The sequence below is a fragment of the Diadema setosum genome, chromosome 1 (assembly GCF_964275005.1).
Source record: "Diadema setosum chromosome 1, eeDiaSeto1, whole genome shotgun sequence".
Taxonomy (NCBI): Eukaryota; Metazoa; Echinodermata; class Echinoidea; order Diadematoida; family Diadematidae; genus Diadema; species Diadema setosum.
Window position 1 is genome coordinate 38,273,202 of NC_092685.1, and position 26,471 is coordinate 38,299,672.

At 39.5% G+C, this 26,471-nt stretch overlaps 1 protein-coding gene across 1 annotated transcript in view; it reads right to left on the reverse strand.

The window, feature by feature from the left end:
* LOC140235296 (uncharacterized) overlaps positions 1–22,680 on the reverse strand; it is a 61,220-nt gene extending 38,540 nt beyond the window's left edge. Inside the window, exons 1-3 of the mRNA XM_072315355.1 lie at positions 20,889–22,680; positions 12,052–12,254; positions 10,577–10,742 (exon numbers count right to left, since the gene is read on the reverse strand). Of these exons, the coding sequence (XP_072171456.1) occupies positions 10,577–10,742; positions 12,052–12,254; positions 20,889–22,509 (1,990 nt within the window). The 5' untranslated portion in view covers positions 22,510–22,680. The remainder of the gene's footprint in view (positions 1–10,576; positions 10,743–12,051; positions 12,255–20,888) is intronic.
* Between the last annotated feature and the right edge of the window lie 3,791 nt (positions 22,681–26,471).

The following is a 26,471-nucleotide window of genomic DNA, read 5'->3' on the forward strand; positions in this document are numbered from 1 at the left end:
GAAGACATCTTCCACTTCTATGCATACTGTATATAGTCACTTTCATCCTGCTATACCTTTTCATGACAGGAACCATACAATGAAGGATCATCAGACATATCAGCTTTAAAAACATTTGGACTGGTTTACGGGTCTTTTTTCCTCTACAGTCTAACAGCATTGCCACTGCTACTATTATTCTCGTCATTTGGAGGGTTGAGTTGGGGAAAAACATTGGAGAATGGCCGGCAATTAAACTCACATCGCGACTGAATGGACACTCATTAAGCGAGGTGAGAGTCTACTGATCTAGCAGCAATATGGCTAATCATCCACTCGAAAAAGAGGCATGCTAAAATTTTCACACCGCACCGCCAGGCACCATCCCGTCGGGATTCGCCTCCATTTGAATCAATGATGAGATTTTTTTAGAAGCCAAGAATTTACATCTGGCACTGCATGACCATGCACTTCATAGAAACACACAACTCCTTCTCTCTGCGCCAAACACACATGCATATACACACACAAACACAACAACAGTAACACACACTTACTGGATTAAGTTCATAGTCACTGGATACCAACCGGCATTAATTGTTGAGTCAGATGAAACTGCCTATCGTTTGATTTCATAAATGTTTGTCACAGCTAATGACTAATATCTCTACTGCACAATGCAGTGCTATGAATCTAGTCCTTTCTATCAGCATACAAATGCACTACACTTTTCTTCTTGTGCAATGATATTTTAATGATGAGGCCTGTAGCCACTATAACAGCAAACATGCAGTTTATAAAACTTGGATATGAAATATAATACTTGTGAACCTGAAATATTTCTCATGAAAGCAGTCCAATTAATTCTTGTATAAAGTTACCTTTTGTGCATTTGGTTTGCTCTGAGTAACTTGAAACATGATTGCTATCTAAATTTCCTCCAGACATGGTTTTTGAAATGAAATGTAAACTTGGCAGATGTGAAAAAAAAACAACAACCCACCAACACACACATACCAGAGAGCTACTTATACCTGAGTATAAGTATGATCTACCTCACTACCCTGAATATAAATCCCTGTATCTAAGGTCCTAAGGATATTTTCCAAAGGTATGTGTTCTTTAGCAGCTAGCCCTAGCTAACAAGTATGTCACAGGGCAAAATTCTGGTAAATGAACACAATACACCAATGTCTCCGCGGTACACAATAACAGGAATCTCAAGCAGAGCACAACCCATGACAGTGCTTAAAATTCTCCTTGTAAAAGACTTTATCCTATTGTGCCAAATCATAATCACAAGTACATTAATCCCAAATAAGGACTGCAGACTAGACGCTAATACCTCGCACCCCTTTAAGAGCTAGCAGAAAGTACCACAGTATTGTAAACTTGAATCGAAATGCATGTTTTGTGCGAGTGTATCCATGCAAAGTACAGGTGGAAAAAAAAAAATCCCACCTACCTTGCACATTGTTCTTAAGAGTTTAATCGCATCTGCACAGAGGCCGACTCTAATTCTGTCATTTACTCACCAGTAGTGCACTATTCGTGCAAAGGTTGAGTGGTTTTTGAAGGCCCCCTTTTTACTTCAGACCTGTCTTTCCCACATTTCACGGAGTACGACCGAAAGGTGACAACACTAATCCTAATGTCCTCAGTCAGTAACAGCCTTCTAATTGATGTACCCTCTCTCCATGAATCCCCCTAAAATGGATTCACAAAAAATTGACAGTATAAAGCTTTAACCTCTCCTACTTTTATGATGGTGATTCTGCATTAGTACATTTTCACATGTGTATCAAATGTAAACATACATGTAGTTATTCCTCGTTATGAAATACAGAGTAAAAATCTATTCCTCAACAGATTTTCAAATAAGTTTCCTTATTCTATTGGAGGTTGTAAACATCAAATTGCAATGCTTTCAATCTGTTCAGTCCTGATATGAACTTATTGCCAAGTATACTTCATAGTCATACCTGTATCTCTTCAACCTTGGCCATGACATAAACTTGAATATATTATGGAGCATATCTTTTTTCTGGAAACTTTACATTGAAGCAGAAACACTCAAGTGGCCAGTTGACTAGAAACAGGGGAAGGTAATTTTGAATTGATTCATATGAATAACAAGGTCTTTTTCTCACCACAAAAACTATGATTACACATGAAAAACAAGTGCTTGCTGTATATAGAATATTGTCTCGCTTACAAACATAACATTTTCTCCCAGTGACATCGCCACAAAAATATATTTATGAAAAAAAAAATATATAGCAACTACATCACCAACCTGATTACAATTGGGGGCCCCATCTGCAATATCTGCCAAATTTGATAATAGTGAGTGAAGGAAGTCCACAGATTTGATTGCTTGTTTCATTTATGGAGTTAGAATTGACTTCTGTCAAAAACTTGTGGGCAGAATGATTACTTCCGATCAATATTTCAGAGTAGAAATTGATTCTCCAAGCAGCACGTTTTTCACTGGGTGAAGTGTTAGAATGTCACAGGGAGAAAAGGCGAGTCAACCGCTCATATGTGACCCGCTACAACAAAAAGGTCCTAAAGTCGCGCACGGTCGAAGCCGTGAAAATCGTGTTTGAAGTCAGAGCATTAAAATTGGTCAAAACTTACGATTTTCTGATGTTGATATATTATTGGAGTCTAACATGTCTTCTATCATCTTTCGAAATTTTGAAGCAAAATGATCAAAGGAAAGACCAAAAAATAACGTTTTTCTGAGCCATGTTTTTTGGCGTTTCAACGAAGCAGAAACTGGTTCGAAAATTTGGATTGAGCGCCACAGATAGGTTCCGCCCCTAACAACGACCAGAGTGATCTCATTGGTCAGTTTGCTGCTTGCTGCTAACCGAAGCGTGAAGCTCGCACACTGCCCAGTCGACTGGTGCGTGCGGGCGGGGTGCGCTATGCTCAGCCGCTTCTCACATCCTGGTCACTGATTGGTTGGTGAGGAGACCGCCGACGCTGATGTGCTTGAATGAACTCTTTGGGGGTTGCTAGGGCTTACCTTCTATTGTCCAGAGGTGAACACTGACTTGCGTGTTCCTTGATCGCGATTGCGTCGAAAGGAAGACTTTTAGGGCGCTTTTCTCGAAACAGTGATTTTCCAGACGTCTCGACATGCTCTCTTTTAAACATCGATATCTCCGCAGCCGATTATCTTTATAAAATGTGTTATATATCAATTTAAAGCTGAAAGATTAGGGGATTATATCATGCAATTTTCAAATAATCGACCTCGCCCGACTTTAGGATCATTTTGTTGTAGCGGGTCACATATAAATTTCATCTAGCACAAATTCAGTGCAGCAAATGTGGTCTTCTGCTCAAAGTCAATATTGGTTTCTAGCATATGACAAAGTCACAGACAATCTTGTGAAGGTCATAACCACCAATAAACTGAAAGTGACAGGAGCAAGTGTCAAAATAGATTGCATTTCTGTACACATATTTGACTGTCATGTGTTTCTAGGTCAAACAAGGAGGATGGCCACCAACATGGCTACCAAAAATCTTGAAAATCTCAAAACCCTCAAGGATGCAAGAGCTGCATCAGCCAAATTCAGATTCAGCACCATCAAAATAGGTTCAACTCAACAATTTATTTTTAATTTATTCACCATTTATATATAAATTCTTTTAATGGAACTTTAATTTTTGGTGGCCATCTTGGATATCTTATCTCAAAACCCTCATGGATGGAAAAGTTGCATCATCTAGATTCGGAGTCAGCACTCTTGAAATAGGGTAAAATATCTATAAAAAACAAAACAAAACAAAAACATCAGGCAGATGGTAAAACAAGGTTAGGCCCAAAATCTGTTTTTGGCATTCAGACTATAGTACAGTCACAAGTTGGAAAATTTTGAGTTTCAGTCAGCAAGAACTTGAGATATCTGCTCAGTTAGATTGCTGCTGACTGTCGACATTGTGTCATATCATATCATTGCGCAAGCCAAAGCATGGTTCCATCACGAGCATGTACATGTATTGAGTTATTGTATCCTGGCTATGTAAAAGTTCCATTACATGACATTCTACTGCACAAAACATAAACACTTATGCTAAACACATGATCACCCCTGTGCATATTGTACAGCTGGGATAACGCTGATGGATTTTCGTTATCATTGCTATTTTTAATGTCTATGCATAGCACGGAGGAGAGGAATCACGAACTTGATAACTTGATAACATCATCATTATTAAAGCAGGTGTAAACATGCTCTCATCATGGCAGTTGTGATTATCACACATTACTTTTTCAAAAACTCATTTTGCACGACAAAAAGCATACCAAATATGCTAAAAACATACTAGCTTTGATACCTAGCAGGTTTGGTAAGCTACAATGTGATATCTGGGCTCATGGGACGAAAAAAAAAAAATGAAATAGAAGCTCTCACAGATAATTCCCCAACCCCCCAGGAAAAAATTCACAGATTCACCAAACATCCCCAGAACCTGGGGTACCTAAGCCCTCAATTTCTACCCAAATCTAATCTGATATTCAAAACACTGTAACACAATCATCATAGACTGAATAAGATTACAGAAATTTTGGGCAATTCGTGTTGATTTTTTTTGGAAGCCTAATTTACGAAATCCTCCAGGTGCCTAAAATAAACTTATGGTAAAAAGGTCAGAAGTCAAAGCGAAGGTTTATAAATGTAGAAAGAAGAACATAAAAAGAAAGTGGATTCCCATGCTTGATATAATGAAAGGCTGGGATGGAAATTTTGAGGGTGCAAAGCCGACGAGTAGACTTAAAGGGCCTCACAAGGAGTCAATGAAACTTATTTCTCCTGCAAACAGCAGCTTATCTCCTCATTGAAAATTTAACACAATGCTCTTCTAATCAAAGCCATTAAGATTAAAGGTATTGTTTACCATTGGGAGCAGTGATTTAAAAGATTAGAGTTATCACCTTTTATGCATATGTGTAGGTCAATTGTATCACAAAACATCCTACCATATAAAAATTTTGCAATTAAGCCTCAAGTATTACATGGAGATATCCCTATTTTTGTCAATAAACCATAACTGTAGATGGGTTATTCTTGAAACAATTTATTACACCTACTGTTCACATTTTGAACATTTAACAATACTTAACATTCTCTGTTGTTTCTATCCCTAACTTACTTTTTAAAACTATTTTGAAGCACTGAAGCTGGGTTTTTATTTCAGCTGCAAATGGTGAATAATGCCTTTAAGCCTGATAAGAAAATCACGCAAAAAATCAGGTCTGGCTTTTCCTTGTCAATATAGATTTATATGTTTGATATGTGTATGTGTGTACATGTATGTGTGTACATTTGTACAAAAACTGTTGAAATAGATGGCAGACTAAAATTTGCAAGCACTTAAAATCAAAACAAATTGACAATGCAACGTTGTAGAACTAACGGAGCTCAGAATATTACACAGAATTCCTAACACAATTTTCGATTTGTAAGCCCAGTACTAAAGATAGAAGGAAACATAACATGACTTCACACTATGTGCCCCTTTCTATACAAAAACCACCAACACTGTCAGTCATTCCCATGGAGGACGACCCCAATCTAATCCATTGTTTACAAAACAATAAGGGATGGATCGTTCCTCAACCTTTGCAGGTTTCCTTTCACAGACAGTCAAACAATACCGAACATATTTCTCATAATTCCAGTCACGTCTCATTTATGCATTTATGCATTGAATGCATTGATCCACGTGCTCAACCAGTCACCATCCCATCTTGTCCCCCCCCCCCTCCTGTGCCATGTTTCCCCACCCCCCCCCCCATGTGTCATCATTTGACAGCAACATTAGGATACCATTCTTACGACATATTGGCTTTATGGAATGGCCACGCTGAGGCAATTGAAAGGGAGGGAGAGATAGATGGACAGATTGGGAGAGAGAGAGAGAGAGAGAGAGAGAGGGGGGGGGGGTGAACACACACAATCCATGTAATATGAGTCACCCGCACTCCCGACTCACTGGTATATAAATACAGTAGTCATTTCCCCTTCTTTTCTTTTCATACACAAGCTTCTGTGAGGCCTTATGTAGCATCCATTCATAAACCTACTTGAAGATGGGTAGTGTAAGAAACTGGTAGATAAGATGCCCCATAGATAGAAGATAGACATTATACATTGTACACATTTACGGCTGGCTGAAGAAGACGTGGAAATTGGCATCCCAAACACAGAAAATTTAGCGGCAGATATGTCTCTCGGTAACGCTGTATCATACAACAGGTTGGAAGTCCCTTCTTTCTTGGTAATGGTTGAGGTAAAATATTTCCTCAGCTGCAAATACAGGTTGTATGTCTGATTCATATATGACACTATGATGTAGGATGTAATAATGCAACATATCTCTACATGTATATCTACTCTGTCTATGATGTTAAACCAAAATGAATGAAATTGGACAGTTAAAAGTTGGCTCGTTCAGACAAATTATCATTCAAAATTCAAAAGGGTGATTATGAAGGTAGATGTAGGTAAGTTCAACTTACACACTCTAGTGTGTCATTCTTGCTGTTGCAATGTGTAGCAGTAGTAACTATGGATGCACTGTATCATAAAAATTAGTTCTAACAGAGTTCTGTACCATTTGGACACATCTCGGTCCTTATTGGAAAACATACAGCTTGACAGCATTTTGTCTCCTGCCTCCTGCCTGGCAGAAGGGCCCTAAGGCTTGCACACTATTGAAAAAAAGAAAGAAAGAAAATAATATAAAAACTGATGGTTACATTATGTGAAAGAGCTTAGAAAACTCTGTCAAATTATGTCACAAACCAAAATTTGATTTGATTTTGGGGTTGAAATTTCGTGCCAGGGCACTTCTGACAGGCAGCCGATGAAATGATGGCTAACTGATGGCAGTGAATTTACCATTTCGAATTCGACTATATTTGTAACTGAGCATTAAGGGGATATTTGTTATGATTAACCATTGATTGGAAATTGTTTTGTTGTTGTTTTCAGTGGTTGAACCATGAAGGAACAACTGTTTGTACCTCCATGGTTGAACTGAGGGACTGTTGTACAAATTATATTTGCTTGGCATTATCATGCACAGTGGTGCCACATCAATTCTTGGCTGTGTGACATTTGCTGTAGACTTGGCTATACATGCTATATGTGGTAAACAGATATTTGCTTGAATGAATTGCATCAAATCTTTCCAACTACCACACAAAGTCATGCAATTTCCACAATCTAAATGACTGCTGATAGTGGTGGTAAGATTTTGCTTTCATATACTTGTACGTGTGTGTGTGTGTGGGGGGTGGTGGGAGATAATACAATTCTGTCCGCATGGAACGCTCTTTTTCACAAAGGTGTTCTTTCCTTCCCCAATGCTTTCAGCTTGCTCTACCCCCCTCTTTCTCAATTAGAAAACAACAACATCAAAATGGTCCAAACATGTAAATGAGCCCCTCATGACTTCATGCATTGTGAACTCGTCTGAAAAGCTAATCCCTTGCAAACTAGGAGAAACCATGAATGTGTGACATCGGTTCACTGAATGGGAGTGTACCACTCAATAGTACAGTGCACATGGGGGGGGGGGAGTACTATGTATGAACAGGTTCAGGCTTCACAACCATTCTTTAAAAGTAAATTCCTATGATTAAATAAGTCATCCATCACTTATAGACAATGTATAAAAGTACATGCAAAAATGCCTTCACAACAAGCCATTATGAAAACACGAGGGGTGACAGAATTGGAAAAAAAGAGGCCCTGTATAGAGCCTGTGTACCCTGAATGTCAAAAACTGCATCTGAAACGCCTAGAATGGCTTCTGGGATGCTATTGAAATATTGGCATTCACAATGCCCAGCATAATATGCTCTGTATCCCCCCCAAAAAAAAAACAAAAAAACAAAAAAACAAACAAAGAACCCCCCCCCAAAAAAAAAAAACCCACATATATTTTGACAATTTAGCACTCTGAAAGAACATCAATGCTTGTGTATTGTCATCAGCACTACTATAAAAGGTTCATTTCAAGGTATGAGACTTTGACACTTGAACTCTTTGTGCCCTACAATGTAAAAACCCTGCGTGCCACATTCTAGCCGAGACTGCAATGCTTGAGCGCTTCTGGAAAACATTCTGTTTTTCAAAGCCAAGCAACTTTGTATAGAAGCGTCAATGCTAGACATGCAGTACAGCGAAGTTGTAGAGAAAATTGCAAGCATCGCCTTGATGGTAACGACGAAGCTATGGATATATTTCTTGCAAATGGCCAGTATTCAAAACTTAACCCTAAAACAGATTGCAAAATTATATTCATGTTCATAACTACACATACATTTGCACTTTTAGAAATTAGGTCTGGGAGGTATGACATTTACAACGACAAAACCTCCACGGAATATCAGCATTTACTCGAAAAATCCCTTTGGCACACAGTCACCATGCATTGCAAGATAGACGCGTGAGGAACGGAATCACGCGGGAAGCTTTTAATGTACTGTGGTATATTGCGATAAATTTATTGATCTGTTTATGCAAAACTGTGCATTTGAGCAAGATTATATGCAAAGTTGGCAAGCTGTTGACTGAAAGAGGCGTGTGAACGAAGCACACAAAGAGATAAAAAGATAACAAAAGATCCCCAGCCTGCCCTCCAAGTTTCCGAACGCAAAATATCACTTAAGGACATCAGCTATCATGTGAAATTCACATGATGACAGTCCAATTGTTCTGATGGAGAGCTATATCCACTTCCATACAATGTTTTCTTTGCCGTTCAATGTTTCAAAATGCTTGGCACACCAGGGCAGATAACTTTCAATAAAACAAAGCTTCAGCTGTATCTACTGTGTACAACTTTTAAGAGAAGTGATAGTGACATCAATACTAGCTCAATATTACTGTGTTCATAATAAAGTTGGGTTTTTTGCATGTGCAGGTACAACATACTGAGCTATCCCTGACAATGGCTCCTGATATATTCATGCAAGATTTTGTGTATATGTTGAGGCTGCTTTGTCCAGAAATTCTCATATATATATGTCAAGTTCTGCAAATGTGTTACAAAATGAGGGCGGCAACAATAAATCTCGACAGTTTGCAAATTATTGAATTACATGTACGCACAGACAACAGCACGAAAGGCACTGCTGCGTAGAAGTCTGGTTTCTTGATGTCTAAATCTATTACTAGCGCCAGCACTATGTAACATGACATGCAGATACACGGATACATTTCTTATTCTCAGACAATAGAGAAGGCTTAACAATGCACTATGAATGTCATATCACATGGATGTTTGATGATATAATATGCTAATCTTTACACAGCCTGCACAGATTCTACAGGGTTTCCAGAAACTGGGGGTGGGGGGGGGGGGGGGGAGAGTACAGGTTAATCAATAACTGACATTCTGATAGTATTGAATATTTTTTGAAGTTTAGGATGAAAACTGTGTATAGAAGATAAAAACAGATGCCCCATTTTATTGCATTTCACGTGTGTGGACATACCTTCAATAAATCATCATGCTACAAACTTAACCCGTTGAAGATGGTTTGATTTTGCTACAACACGTATTTCCCATAGAAGCTTGCCCGAGTATACTCGGGACTCGTCCTCAACGGGTCAAGAACATCAAACTACCCCTGTAAAAGGAAGAAGTACAGATAATACTTGAAGGTCCTTTAATTTCTGAATGTTTCTCATCTCTTCGGGTTGCACTGAAAGTAGACAGGGTAGTAGGTTTACAAAAGGAGAAATAGGATTTGAATAATTGATAAATTTTAGATAACCCTGCACATCCAATACTGTGATATGTTTTCTTGTATGGAAGTCTGCGACAAGGTTCAAAATCAATCAATAGATGCTATCTAAGGCCCATAATAATCTTATGTAAGTCATGATAACCTCCTAACCCACTGACTACTAGTCCTGGGTATAGTAGGGCAAGAGTCTAGATGGAAATGTGTGTTGTAGCAAAATCAGCCTGTCCTCAATGGGTTATAATATAGTATTTGAATGTAATGGGAGGAGGGGTGGCACCACAGACAAGGTATTCTCTTTGAACTTCAAACTTATGAATCCGATACAGCTTTCATCTCGGGATCACAAAGGAAACGGGTCTAGGGCAATTACCCCCTGGGCAATTACCCCGGACCCTCCCCGTGGCCCTAATACTAAACCTAATCCTAATCCTGAACCTAAACGTAACCCTAACACCAACTCCTAACTCTTTACCTAACCCTAACCCTAATCTTTACTCTAACCTTACCATTAACCAGTATTTAGCCGGGGGTAATTGCCTGGATATGAAAGGAAACATCTACCTCATAGCAAAGCAATTGCACAACATTGCAAGAATCCACAGCGCAATTGACTTAAAACATTCATGATAGCTGTAACCATTTGAAAAATCAACCCAAAGTGAGATAGACTAGTCTGCTATCTCTGTATTAAAACATATTGAAACTAAATATAGTGCACAAAGGAAAGCTACTTCTTTGAATGACAAAATGTGACTACCACATAAAGGAAATATCAGTATCGCAACATGGAAGTATATGTACAGCATGATTTACCTGCTTCTGTGTACTTGAGTCCATGGTTTGCGTCGTCCGCATTTGGTTTGGGCGGGGGCCAGATGGGGGAGAGTTTCCCGGGAGAGGTGGACAGCGAGCTAGAGCCCGTGGACAGGGAGCCGGTGGAGACCTGGTTGTCATGACTCCAGCAGTACATGGCATCCACCTTGAAGGAGGATGAGGAGGAGGAAGAGGAGGAAGGAAGATGCACAGTCGATCACATGGGGAAATGGATTCCACGATATTATAGCATCACTCGGGGAGCAAGATTGTTCCTCCCCAACGAGCCATTCTACTCCACCAGCTCAAGTCACCGAACAAAGGCATTCCACGGCCACCTGTACAGTCATGCTAAACATCCGCCAGTTTTGTCGCATCAAACCGTTTATAAATTCCAATATATCCTTCTGGCAAAGGTGGATTCAAATACACAGGTCTACATCTAGATTCAATTAGGCCACATCCTGACAAAGTTCTTTGCAAGCAACAATGTAGCAAATTAACCTAGAATTCTAAAACTACATTAAACTGCAAGATACGTGCAGATTAGACTCACCATTAGCACAATAAACTACTGTCATGACAGACACCGTGTCTCTGTGTGTCTGCACGCCTCAAATACCAAACTATTCTAATTGTTGACGATCAAAAACCTATTGTCCTTCATGGCTTATGCATCGGTTGCTAATCACAAAAATGTTGTTTGTTCTAGAAGTCAAAAAATGTGACATACTCGACAAGGTACACAATTTCAGAATACTTCCACAATTTTAATATTTTTTTCTATTGCACAAAAAAAAGTAACAGATCTGAAGAAACACAACACTTCACATTACACACAAAACAGCAAAGACTGAAAACATAACTAACTGATAACATCAAACAAAATATGCACAGTTGTTCCCATTCATCAGTACCCCCTCTTCTGCACCCCCCCCCCCCAAAAAAAAAAAGTATTAGTAATATTATCAAGGGCAGGGAGTAAGAATCTTTCAGATGACAACAAATACACAAAGAAATTACACCTTAACTTAACCAAAATTCAAACAGAAAATTCTCTCGGACTGTAAGACTGCCTACACCCCATCTACGGCGAGTCAACGCCAGTCTGATGAAACCTACAGACAGTAGACGAAAGCTCACGCAAAGGTAAATAGTTTTCTTTGGTTGTGTACAAACGAAATTTCGCCTTAATTAGAAAATTCCTCTTGCCCTGTGAGCATCACTCATGAAGGATCTGAGAGATCCCGGCTGGCATGAAGCAAATCAGTAAAAGCTCATCACTTTTCATTCTGGATTTCCTTTCCACATAGTATCAAGAAAACACAAGCAAAATACAAATAAACAAAAACAAACAAATGCACAGTATGATGACTATTTTGCCTACAAAAATCAAATGTTGTTGCCAACTGTCATGCGACAAAAGAAAAAAAAAATGTTGGAACACCAAGGAAAAGAGAAAATACGAGCCATACTTTGAACACATCCGTCCCCGAGTTCTCCTCAAGAGGTTGTAGAATACCAATGTCTAGCAGGCTTGAGCAGAGCCTAAGGACGGCTGACTGGGCCTCCGGGTTGTACGCTGGGCTCATCATCCGCTCCTCCTCCGCAGAACCCGACGGGGTCGCCGTCGAGAAGGAAGACGAAGCCGTGCACAGCCAATCGACGAGACGCCGGCCTGGAAGTAGAGAAGAGAAGCAAACACGGGGCACAAAATAAGAAAGATTGAGTAAAGAGTGCAAAGGTAAATCCTGTCATAATAACAGAAATTGCTATACTTATGCATCATCATCCGTTTCATTACTCCTTTAAACAATAGAAATATCATACAAACTCTGGTTCAAAGATGGAATCCCTGGCCTTTACAGATAGGCTACAATGTATCATGGTGTTCTGAAGAATTCATTACCAGTTATGCTGCTTCATGTAAATATCAACAGAACATTCCGCTTAATCACTAAATCCTGATAAGACCTGCTTTGGAAGAATTAAGAAATTTCACTAGTGTGCAGTCTGAGTATAATTTATACCAACATGTGACAGGAAGCATTATGTGGCAAAAAAAAAAAAATTCAAGGACTTGACTGCAATTGGATAAACTCATCTTTGGCATTAATTCCTGAGGTCTTGATAAGCTTAGGCAAATGAAATCCGAACACCTGTGTCACGTTTCATGCATACAGTTGGTTAATGGTCTCAAATACTGAACATGAGATATATTACATGGAAGTTGTTTTTTTTTTAGAACACTGTATGTGTGTGTGTGTGTGTGTGTGTGTGAGGGTGTGTGTGTGTGTGTGTGTGTGTGTGTATGATTTGTAGGACACTCAAATCCCATCCAAGTTACCCTAAAGTCTGTCTTTTAGTGAGTCATTCTGGGTGTCCTCACTCAACTATATTTGGCACTTAAATTATTCATATTCAATTTAGGTCCAAATCAGCATGAAAATGAAATATTCAGTTCCAAGATAAAATAATAAAAAAAAAAATTGAAAGAGACATACACTGAAGAAGGAAAAAATAAGGGACTCGGAAAGAGACAATGATGGAAAATGGAAATACAGTATTGTAAGTTTCAGACAAAGAAAAATGAAAAAAAAAAACAGGAACAGAGAGAATGAGAGATAATTCATGAAGAAAAAATTATCAAAGTCAGGTGGAAAGATATGGAATGGGAAATGGGAATGTAGAGGAAGGAAGGATGCATGTGAAAATATGTGTGCATAATATGTGGTTGCACATAAATACATACACATACGTACTATCACACCTCTGTCCAAAATCCCACTAAAGTAGGGGAATATCCACACTGAAAATATGTTTATGCAGATTTGCGGGATATTTTACTCCCATAATGTGTCTTCCTCGACCCCAAACAGCCAGGGTTACAATCATGTCATGTTTAAGGTCCCCTGTACATGCAGAGCTCCGGCCTGAGAAACCCACACAGAATGTGGAACTGCATGACCTCACGTCTACGGGGATTAATGAAGGTTCTCTCCCACGTAGTGTAAGTCTTTTTTATTTCATTTTTTTTTTGGGGGGGGGGAGGGGGAGGGGGGTTCCCCCCTTTTTTTCTTCTGCCCGACAGTACATCAACAGCTGTGAATTATGGCATTCCAATTCTGGGGAAGGTACTGAAGATGCTAGCAATTGAGGAATCACACATGAGGGTGGCATGGGCCCGCAAAGACTTCTTGAGTGTATCGTACTGAAAAATGATGCATGGTTTGACATTCAGGGAGCATAATAATGTGCATGGTCCATATCAATCACCGAGGGCACACAGATCAATACTCAGTTCCCAGAAGGACGTCTCCACAGCCCCTGCTGATGTGCAGAGCTCTTTTAAACCATGATAAGAATGCATGTTAACGCAATCTATCTGACAATGAATGACTGATTATACAGTAATCATAATCCTAATAAAAACATACACTGGTACATGTAACTCAAGATTTTGTAGACTCGTCAAAAGTTACCAAATCATAAAAGCACAATAAAGACCATGGAATATTGGACACTATCAGGTGAAACTGTAAGTTTTCCAAAATCAAAGTAATTACATTTTATGTAATTCTTGTAGTTTTGATTCACTGGAGAAAATTGACACGCATGTGTAAACATAGTCCATATACATGTAAGTCTATGTCAGGAAATAAATTATCAAAGAATGGCAGTACAGATAAACCTCTACACATTTTTCATGGCAGTGGTAGAACTCACTATTTTTATATGTGGTCAATGAAGAAGCACTAAAAGTATCAAATTAGTGTCAAATTACACACCGCCACCAACATGACTGTCATGTTTCCAAGGCCTGGAGTGTTGCCAGGATTCGTTTTCATGTCAGATTTCATCTCCAGCAAAGTGCAGGCCCCCTCTCCTCCCATGACACACAATATCTGCATGGCTCTTTCCATTTTGTTCAACTTTTTGTGCAGCCAACTGTAAGCGCGGTTTCAGACTTGCAGTTGCAATAGAACATGTTTGTAATCATTAATCCTACGACACACTCCCTTAGACCCCGTTTACAGTGCGAGGCTCGGCCGTGGCCGAGCCCCGGCCGAGCCCAGCCCCGCTTCAGTGTAAACGCGCAGAAGGCCAAATGCGAGGCCAAAATTGGCCTCGCATTTGGCCTCGCTCTGGAGGTGGTCTCGGCCGCGGCCGAGCCCGGCCTCTTCTTGGTGTAAACGCAAACTGGGCCAAATGCGCGGCCAATTTTAGTCTGGCTTCCAGACCCTCTGCCCGTACTATTTCGCTATTCACGATATTAACCCCCTCAACGTGGAAAACTAGTATAGTTTAAGGTGGTTTTGTCCTGCAAAGGATTTTTCCTTCGGCAAAGGCTTTTGCCCGAACGGCGACTTCGTCGCCACGGAATCCAGTTGGCAAAGGGTCTGAAAACCAGGCTATACCAAATTGCGTTTGTTTACAAGCAGAGCGCCACTACGACAAAATATTGAAAGGTTTGAATTAAAAGCGTGGCCGAGCCCAGCAGTGTAAACGGACAAAATTGCGAGGCTCGGCCACGGCCGAGCCGCGGCCAAGCCCGGCCCCGCACTGTAAACGGGGTCAAAGACGGAGTACAGTTATTAAGTATTCAGACGCTGAAACAAATATTGACAATTGCGAAAAAAAAAATTGATGTAACAGGGGCAGTGGAACATTTTTCATGGTGGATTACTGCAGCAGGTTTGTGAAAAATACGTCCAGTCATGAATTACACTTGTACGACTATTAACAGCATATCATGTACACATGTACAATATGTTGTATTTGGGCCACATGGACAAAGCTTCCCATTTTATCTTTATGATATAGGCCTAATGTGTAAACCGTGTTCGGAGGTATTCTGGTCTACAGACCATTTGTTGGCTGTAGTATGCATGCAGGGCAGTGGCCATACAATGTAGTACTTCTTTCATTGTGAGCAAACAGCTACGTAACGGCAAATATCTACAAAGCAATATTTGCGGGTAAACAGGTACATGTAGCCATATTTTCTACTGACACAATTTACAAATTCACATTCTAACACATTTTTACATTTCTGTAACAATTACAGCTTTGTAGCTGCTGTTAGTGTTAGCTTCTTCTCTCAGACATACATGTACAGTGTAGGCTCTGTTTATCATCTTTAGGGAAATCATGTTTGAAACACTTTTCAATATCCACTATCAAAAGGCATTGCAAAAGTCTTTTGGATTGCGTTTTTTGGGGTGGTTGCATTCAGCTTTTTTTGAAACCTTAATTCTATGCCAGAAGTGAGTTGACAAACACACCCATAAATTGTCAAAAGAATCAATGATAACTAAAGCCTACAACTGTACTACCGCAGCTATACATGATATCATACATGGGTGGTTGAGGTATGTATGTGTACAATATAATGCATTTTCCCCCTTGGATTGATACACAGTTACACAAACATGAAATGAAAAGGGCTCAATCCAATGGCTTTGGCACTAGTTATTCTGCCATCAGCATTTATTTGTTAAAAAAACAAAGAGCGATTGCATCTCCTCTCTCAAAAAGAACCCGAAATGATTTTCTTTCCCACAAAGCAAAATCAGCTTGAACTATCGGCGTACTGCACAAACCAATATCTACACCTGGACGGATATTTCATGCATGGCAGAATAGATGAATAACAAGATTACATTCTTCCAAAAACCTTCCTTAAAGGGACCTTCCTTTATCAAGGGGACACACTATGAAGAATTGTAGCTCAAGCAAAAAGCCATTCTACATAGTTGACTTTAAAAACTCATGATGGATAAGATAAAGTTCCATCAGGATTGCACAAAAATATCAAGAATTTTGAGTTTGACATGATTGTGTAAGTTTAGTCAGGATTTCTTATATTTCTGAGTGTAGATTACACAAGGTGGTGACATCATTGTCTCTCATTATATGATAGGTTTTTACATTAAAATTTCATGAAACCATTTGTCTTGTCAACAATTCAGCAGAAGTCGCACCCTCTTCCTTTGTGCAGAGTCAATATTGCTAGACTGCTAAATGCTGAAATCTAGAAAAAAAAATTATGTACAGTAGGCACGCATAATTTCCAAATAATGTGGTATTTTCCTATAATCTTAATAGGATAATGCCCCACATCAATTTTAATTTTCTATGGGTCAAACACATGAATATCAGAAGCATTTTCTAAGAAAATAAGTACCCTATTAATGTATTTTACTTCAAAAAATTGGGTTGTTATCTCCAATTTGATGGCAGTTCCATAACGATACACCAATATTTGAGTATTTAATGTGATCCATGCTTGAAATTAATGCAGCAGAGTAACAGGTCATAGCATGGGTGGCATGCAATTCAAAGGCTCATTACCTTTAATATTGTGATTCCTTTTCTACTGTGCATTCAGCACGTGTGTAGAGGTTGGAAAGGCCTTATACGTGTTAAAATGTGTCCATAATAGGCTTACCAGACCACGTAAACCCGAAAAGCCATTAGCAAAAGAACTCAGTAAATGCACGGACCGTAGAGATGATACAGCGGTATCTCAAGCTCTATTCTGTGAAGCAAAGGGATGATGTTCAATGTAAAGGTCTTACATTTTGGGTAACAAACTGGCAGAGTTATAATCATATCTTCAAATGTCTTTTCTGTCATGATGGTTCTTTGCATTCTGCCAAGAGTCTTCCACGTGGTTATCAGAGGCATGATTTTGGTCATCCAAAGATCATTGCAAAACCACCTCTCCCTGAAGCATTAAAACACCAATGGGAATGACAGCCTGCACACGTTATCATTGCAATTGCTTCATAGATTACGCGCATCGTGCTGTATCCTATCCTAGCCTGATCATGCGCACGAAAACTGAAGCATGATGCATTCATATGCTGCAACGCACTCCAAATGTATGCACAACACAGGGTTGAAGTTATGCATGAATGCTATTTCCCTTGAGGTCTGGACATTGTGTGTTAAGCCTTTCTTCTTCTTTTTTTTTTTTTCCTTCCAGGATTGAATCACTTGATTGTCAATTTTGGCTTAATAAAAACCACAATACTCTGAAAAATACATTATTCTATGAACTTCTGCCTCTCCAACCACATACAAACACTGTGATACATCCCTATTCACTTTAACGGTATTCTACGGTCAGGCTTGATACAAAGTAATTTCATATTCCTGTGTCTTATGATGATGCATCAGAATGTGGATCTGCACTGCCCAGAGATTGGCGAATTGGGTTGACGTTTTCTGACTCAGAAAATGAGCTGAAGACTTTATGAGATCAATCCTCACTGTTAAACTCCAGGTCAACTTGCAAGAGCTGGCTTGTAATGAAAGGTTTTGGAGGCATGCCAGCTCATACAATATCAGACGGATGAAGATATGTTTGGAAAAAAAGAAAAAGAAGAAGAAGTCATTTCGCAACTATCCCAGCTATAGTGCTAGGAACACATCAGTGAAGTTTGAGGAAAAATCTGACAAGTCAATCCCTTCAAATGTTGTGAATTTTTAACGTTTTGGTGCAATCATCATCACTAGATGAGAAAACTATGACACTATGTGATGTCATGTATAATTATTTACATGTATATGGAAAACAACAGAAAGAAAATATAGAGAATATATAGAATATTTTCCCTTTTCTACCATAATGAAAGAGCACTTGACTTTAATAACTCTTTCAGAAAGCAGGGGGAGTGATATTACACATTTGCTGCATGTACGTCACTGACAAGTTAAGGAAATGTGCACTTTTCATGAGGAACAAAATTTTGTGCAATTGTTTTAGTTCACATTTTCTTTATACAGCTGTACACTTGGTATACGATGTCACAAGCTCTAGTTAGTCTTCTCATTCAGTGATGCCTGCATCAAATCTTTTCAATGGATTGTCAGATTTTCCTCAAACTTCGCTGTCAATGTGTTCTACTAAGATATTGCTGCAATCAATCAATCAAGTATACTGTATGTGCCATATACTTAGCGTGTCTATATTTTCACATATCGGGACTTCCCGACGATTTCGCGATTGGTTGAATTCGCGATCTTGGAGTACTGTATTGAACGGAGAAATGTAGGCCTAGACTTAAATGTGCACATCACATTCATATCGGGATCAGAGTCATTATTTTCGTGTGTCTTTATTTTCGCAAATTATAGCATCTGACTTCCGAAATTTGTGAAAATAAAGACCTTGCAAAAAATACGGTATAATGTTATACAGCATTCAGGTTTCATTCCTAACATGAAAAACATAATACAAATAAAAAAAGACGCAAAATACAAAGTCAATTTCTTCTCAACTCAGACTGGTAAAGACTTAGAGCTATAACCTCATATGTTTCACTTCATACATGCACTTATATCATGCTATATCCACATCATGTGCAGATGTAGTATGCACATCAGGAAAAAAAAGAGAAACGTAAATTCCTAAAGAATTAATTCCATGAGAAGGAGGATTATACACACATGTTTGAGCAAAGCACATCTCTACTTTAATGCAGCACAATCAAATGTGTGATTCCCATAAAAAACAGGCTGGTCGAAGTCTAGTACATTGTATTTTTATCTCACATTCCAAACTTCTATCATCATTCTTGCCATTCATCCAGCCAATTCAACTGGCATCTGCGGATTTTCTAACATCTATGAGACATAGAATGTTCAGTCAAGAGACAGACTGTTAATTTCTTCCTCAGTAAAGTGCATTCACACCGGTCAGAGAATAGTTGGGCACCAATTAGGGCCTAAGGAGTGGGGCATTCTCCAGCCTAACGAGTAAGAAATCAATCGACTTCATATGATAGCAGTGTGTTGCCTCCGTGTGAAAGAAAGCAGATGAATGAACCTCAAGATAGTTATGTCCAGTCCTCTTCTATTCACTACAATTTTCACCGAGTTTCACAGAGTTTCTTGTCACTACTGTACATTCTGCACTTGCTCAAAGTTTTGGAACTTAACTCAAGATTTAGATTTTTTATTGCCACAAAGTGTAGAATGCTTTTGCCTACAGTGCGGGCTTACACTACAAGACATCTATCTTAAAGTACAGATTTGTCGTTATGATCAATGAAAGCTCTTTGTCACATGTAACTGAATTTTCCAGGATTGGTTTAATCAATGTACAATCAAATCACATGTTTTCAAATTATAGAATGCCTCGTTTCAGTCTGCCTTGTTCTAAAGAACCAACTGTACCTTGTTATGACCTACCTTGTTATAAATTGCCTGCCTTGCTACAGCCTCTCATGCCTGCCTTGTGATAGCTCGCCTTGCTACTGTCTGCCTTATATAGCACGCTCTATGCAGGTTGTGAAAGTTAGCAACTTTGATTATAACTACCAGCATATATTTTCATAACCGTCATACCTTGTGACGTTTGCCTATTAAGATGACAGGGCACAGCAAAATATGTTTTCCAACTTTACCAATAGAGCAAGTGGGTATTAAAGTAATTGATATACAGTGTACTTAACAGGTGCAGTATGAGTGAGGTACCCTTATATCTGTATGATTTTTTTTTTTTTTTTGGTTAATCTTTGTGACCCTGAACAAACTGACAAGTGTGTATGAAGCATTATTGACCATTAAATGTACTGTATTAACTCCACTTTTTTTTTAAATGATTTTCTTCTGTAAAACATATTTCTTTGTGGCTATGTGTGTGTGCTTGTCTATAATATACATTTCACAGATGAGACAAAGGATTAATTATGTGGCAACCACAGGATTGATTTTATGCATCTTTCGAGCAACAATTTTTCATCACTTGCGTAAAATGATTGTTACATGCTAGAAAGAGATTTATCACTCTATTGGAACCATTTTTAATAATTCATGCTTTCAACTGTTACATGATGCCTAGGGAAACTACTGAAATAAAATTTTACGTGAACATTATGGTGTTCTGACACCAATTGCTGCCATCAGCCAACATTTCATGAAAATGACAGTATTACAAAGGCGATTACACTTACAAAGTTCCATGCCGTGAATGTTTCTGCTTTTACAGTACTGTAAAATGAGGAATGTTCGCGTGCATTTTAATTTCCTGGATTCGTGAAATTAAAATGCACATGAAAGTCCTTGTCTACACAATATGCATTGAATGCCAGTGGCAGTTCGCGAAAATATCATGCCGCAAAAAAGGCCGTCGGCTCCAATTCACGAAAAATTCATGCCGTGAATATATCATGTTTTACAGTAATCACAACAAAGTCTATTCTACTGACAAAGAAATAATGGCATTACAACTGTAGGTGTTATATTCTTTCACAGAAAGATGAAATCATTTACGTACTGCTCTTCTGAATATGGATCTTACCTGTGAAGTTGGACTGGTCTTTGAAGTTAATCCTGAAGTCCAGCTTGGTCTGCTTCTCCTTGGCTGCAGCATAAGCAGATGGCTCTCGGGCAGGCATCGGTGACCTACTTCCACCTGGAGATCGCAGCCAGGGTTGTCCAACTGGGCCGAGGGTTGGAATGTCAGGAGACCTCTCCATGGATCGCCTTCGCATTTTACGGGCCTCAGGCTCCTTGCTGTACGGTGAGGCGTCAAACTTGAAGAGTGTCTGAGGTCTCTTGAGGGTTATCTCTGGATGCGGGAAGCTGTGGGATGCGCTCTTCCACAGACTCTTTTCCCCGCGCTCGTTGGGCGTCGTGGCCTGCTGACTGGGTGGTGGAGGGGGAGGGTGAGCCGGCATTGAGCTGGAAAATGAACGTATCGCTTCGTTTGAGGAAGACAGGTCTGGCAATGATGGGAAAGACAGTGAGAAGTTTGGAAGCTCTGGAGTTGCATTTGACTTGGTTGGCTTGGGAGGGATGTTCTCTGAGGACAATTGTTCGTCATGTTCGGCTGCGGTACTTTGGTCTTTGGATTGTTGTTGCGGTCCATTGTTGTTGATTGAACTGGGATACATAGAGAAACGTTGATGTGGTGGCGGCAAAATGGACTCTGCATTTTTCAAATTCTGCTTCAGTGTGAAGCTGACGTCACCCTCTACTGATTCCCGCCAGGAGTGACGATCCACTGTTACCCCCTCTTTCAGGGTATGCCAGGAGGAAGCCTGGCCCTCAATATCTGGTGTGAAGAGTTCCTGGTCAGGTGTCTCATGGTGTACCTCACCAAGCTGAGACTCACAGTCAAAGAACTCTATGTCGCTGGGTGTATTATCGTGAAAAGCATCACTTGATCGGTCTCTGAGCGGTAGTGAGCCCGGAGGTTGGAGTCGGGACCCAACAGAGAAATAGTCCAATCCTCCATTAGGCTTGCTGCCTCCTTCAAAGGTCACTTGTGATCCAGAAACATCATCTACAATGATTGGGGGACTCTCATCCTGGTAAGCTGGATTGTACTTCACATGATAGTGCTCACATAACGAAGTAGGATTCGAGGTACTGGAAGATTCCCCTGGTGTTGAGATATCCATTCCATCCATTTTGCCAGCATGATTGTCCCCTTGAAGTGATGATGCCAACTCCTCTGGGCTCAGGGCAGGGAGCTCCACCTTCCAAAACTTCAGAGGAGAAAACAGGTCACTGACCCCTGGGTTGCCATCACAACTTGGAAATCCATCGGAGCTCTTGCGGGATGTGCCACTCAAATCACCATCAGACCTTCCTTGCCCATTTCGCTGCATTCCTCTGGTATTTGCTCCAATTCCTTGGGCACCATTTGTGATGTCTTTACAAAGACTGGGATTAGAAGTCGTTCTTCTCTGAAGAACATGATCGGGGATTGGCTTCGCTGAGCTAGTGTCAGACTTTCGTCTTTTCATCGACTTGCCAGATCCATTTTTACTGTACGATAGTTCATACACACACACAACCTCTTCGATGGTTTCTGTGCGAACTGCTTGCATCCTGTTGACGAGACCCCCATTGCCGACTCCTCCCCTTTCGTTTGTGGGGGAGGTCACATGATTTCCTTTGCTCCTCCTTTCCATTTCTTTCTTCTTCTTTTTCTTCTTCTTCTTAATGGGGTGGTTACATTGCTACTGCCAGCAGTTCCATTATTGACATCACTGTCACAATTATCTTGCTTGACCTTCAATATATTTCCTTGAAAGGATGCAATTCCGGTTGAGTTCACACCATTGATATGATCCGTAATCCAATCTGCGTGAGATGGTGCATGTCCTATACGTGAAAAATGTGAACCCACTGAAGTATGTCACTCAAGGATTTTTCTCACGAACTGCTAGTGCACCACCTTCACTGCAAATGAGTGACAATGTCACATACATGTAGTGTCAAAACACATGCTCCTCCAGAAAACAGCAACACAGCTGCTGACTTGCGGCTTCCAGTCTTTCACAATGTTACATGTATCAGGATGACTGAGTGGAGCCATCAACATGGTCAGCACCCCACTCCCTCACTGCTTTCGTGATTCACAAAGAACGCCTCAGCTCCCCAGCTACTGCACTACCTTCGCCACCATTCATGAATGTCTGGTCAATAATCCACCATTCTTTTTGATCCTGGTAAAACCACATCAGGGACCAAACTGTAATATCAATGAGGAAATGACACTGCAAAGTCCAACAAAAGGTAAATGTAGACTGGATGCATTTTAAACTGTGAATTCATGCTAAAAGTTCCACTGCGAGTTGGGTAACCAGAAGAAAAATATCATATTCATGAGCTTTAATGGCACAAAGTCTCTGTTTGCTGTGCAAAGAATGTGCTGCCGGTGATTAAGTAAGCACGGATTGAAAATGTTGCCGCTCCTTTGTCTGTCCTAACTCTTGGCTTGCATGACATCATGGGGCAGGAATTCTGCAGAAAGAAAGAGATGAAAAAGGACAAAAAAAAAGGGTTTGATTGATGAAATGTGCTACATTGTATAAACAACCTGAAGAACTGCACCATGGTAACAGATCACAAAAATACATGTAGTTATGTTTAATATGAGTTTTTCTGCACACCTGGATTATATCATTTCATGGTTAAAAGATTTCCACAATGCATCTTTCTGCATTTGTCACAGTTCATTAGACTGATGGATAACTGTACCTGTATGTTTCATCATTTTTATGAGCCAAAAATGTTTAAATTTCACATAATTTAAAGCTTTCTTGAAAAGCTCTAAGGCTTCTTCAAGGCTAAGTATAATCTGATTTATTTGAAAGAAATTGTACCCGTCTACCATGCCATGCAAATGCTGCTGACATTTCTGGAGAGACCAAATGTAATCGATCCCATTATTCTGAGAACAGATTATTTCAGCTTTCAATTTTATGTCTGGCAACAGCAAAGTCAAAACTGCACACATAGTTGTACAGCATTCAAATCAAATGCTCATGTTCTATGACATGGAACTGGCACTGATAATACACAACACACAAAACTTATTGGCTTTATTGCAACAATTTATGTGCTGACAGGGTGCTGAAAAATCATGTCACGAATCAACACGCTTCAGGGGAACATTTTATTATCGGTAATAATGTGAAGCATTTACTACTGTGTCAACAAATGACATAAAATGAGCCTACACCTTGGTTTAATGTAACATTAAAAAATTGAAGCTAAAGTATTGTTACAGATAGTTATTAGACTTAAAAAATAAAAGGTTTTCTTCTTCTATGCCATTGCTGATGGGAAGGCAATACCATTCCCCCAAGAGAAAGGAATGCATGCGTGAGTCCAAACCATACATCCACTGTTTGGCTTGATTAGGTTCCGTTGACACAAACACCCACACACGTGGAACTGGGGCTATCCAAACTATTTGACTGCACATTTCAGAGTTCTGTATTTACAGGTAAATTCCATTCTTTTGTGTCCAAACCCCTGTCCCTCTCCACGGGAGCGTTAATGGCGTCTGCCCCGCCAACAAAGGCTCCACAGAGTGCGCAGTGCGGTAGTCCTCAGTCCAGCCTCCTTCTTTTCCTTTGATGGTGACCTCGTGGTAAAGCCTGGTAGCCAATACATTCAGGCACAGGCAACTGTGACTCAGCCCTTAGTGACAAGTTTTCAGTCCTAGGATTTTCCCAGGGTGCTAGTACCCTATACTGAATGCTGTGTAAAAACTGTCTGAGTGGGTGGTTGGTGTAGCTTTTGGGTCTTACTACAAGACCAGTGCTTTTTCTTTCAAAAACTTCTTGAACACTTGATTGCAAAACATTCCACAAGCTATGAGGATGTACAAAAATATAATGATGCTTGCATGTTTGAAAACTAATGAATCTGTAAGATCTGACAACTTGCTCAGGATATCATGACATTACTGGCAAGCCAACAAGTTCCCTTTCCTGTTGTAGCCATAAAACACATTGATGCAGCATAGTCAGCCTGCACAATTAGATGACTACAGAAAAAAAAAAAAGATAATGATAAAAGAACAAGAGTTGGTATTCGTAAATTTCGATGCTGAAAGGATACTTTTCTGTGTCACAGTTGACATCAAATATGCCAGTAAAGGTACCATTTCAAAGAAAATTATAATCTTTCCTTTCAATTGGCAAGCATCATTCATTGAGGATTCAAGAAGGCATCCATTGTGCTACCAAAATTTAAAGGACAAGTTCACCTTCATTGACATAAGGATTGAGAGAATGTAGCAATATCAATAGAACACATCATTGAAAGTTTGAGGAAAATCGGACAATCCGTTCAAAAGTTATGATTTTTTGAAGTTTTTGTGCAGTCACCGCTGGATGAGAAGACTACTGCAGTGTGTGATGTCACATGCGTACAACAATATAAGGAAAATATAAAGAGAATTTCACAAAATTTCATCTTTTGGAAAAAGTAAACATTCCCTTGACTCGTTACTGACATACGTTATGGGTAATATTATTCCCATTGCCTTGTAATAGATAGAAGCAAGTCAGGTGCTCTTTTATTATGCGAAAAAAGTGAAAATATGTTGAATTTTCTTTACATTTTCTTTATACTGTTGTACTCATATGACATCATCAGCCTCAGTCGTCTCCTCATCCAGTGGTTCCAACACAAAAATTTTAAAAATTCATAACTTTTGCATCGATTGTCCAATTTTCCTCAAACTTTCACTGATGTGTTCTACTAATATTGCTGCATTCTCTCAATCCTTATGTTTATGAAGGTGAACTTGTCCTTTAAGTCCTAAATCTATCCCGGAGAAAACAACTGTGAAAAAAAAAAAAAAAGGAGTTTGAAGCATCTTGTGCACTTACGGAGCTTAAACTAGGAGAAATGTAACAAATAAGATCAGTGCAACAATAATACAATGGGAAGAGGTATTTTGAGTATGCCCACAAGATACGACATGCTCCACTCATCCAGTGTTTGCTGTCCTTCAAATGACCATTTAGATAAACTAAAACATGGGTCTGATTTCATCCGAGATATCTAAACAATCAACACATCTGCTACTTTCCTGCACAAATACTTTCTTTGGGGTAAACTCCTTCAAACTCCTGTGAACTCCTTCAAATACAGACTAGACAACTACTGAAAAGAATTACCATCAGATCTGTATATGACCCTGAAGGATACTAACAGATGTCTTGAATCCTCTCTCTCCACACACACACCTTGCCAAAGAACCACTCATAATTGAAAGATTGATTCAAATGACCACCAATCGATCGATGAACAGGCCCAGACCTACTAGCATCGATGGATTAAAGTAAAGTAAAGTAAAGTAAGTAAATAATCCGTCACAATAATGAAGATGCAGTGATCTGTAAACAATCCAAACTTCAACTATTTGAGGTATGAGAGCCTTTCTACCTTTATACAATGTAAAGAATGTGCACAAAACTGAACGCATGACATTATTTGGCAGATGAAGATAATACATACTGTGTAAGTATGACTGCAAAGCCAGAAATTTTTGCAAATTTCACAAAGAGCGAACATTCACAAACGCAAAATGCACACAAAAGTTTCATGCTGCGAATATTTCTGGTTTTTC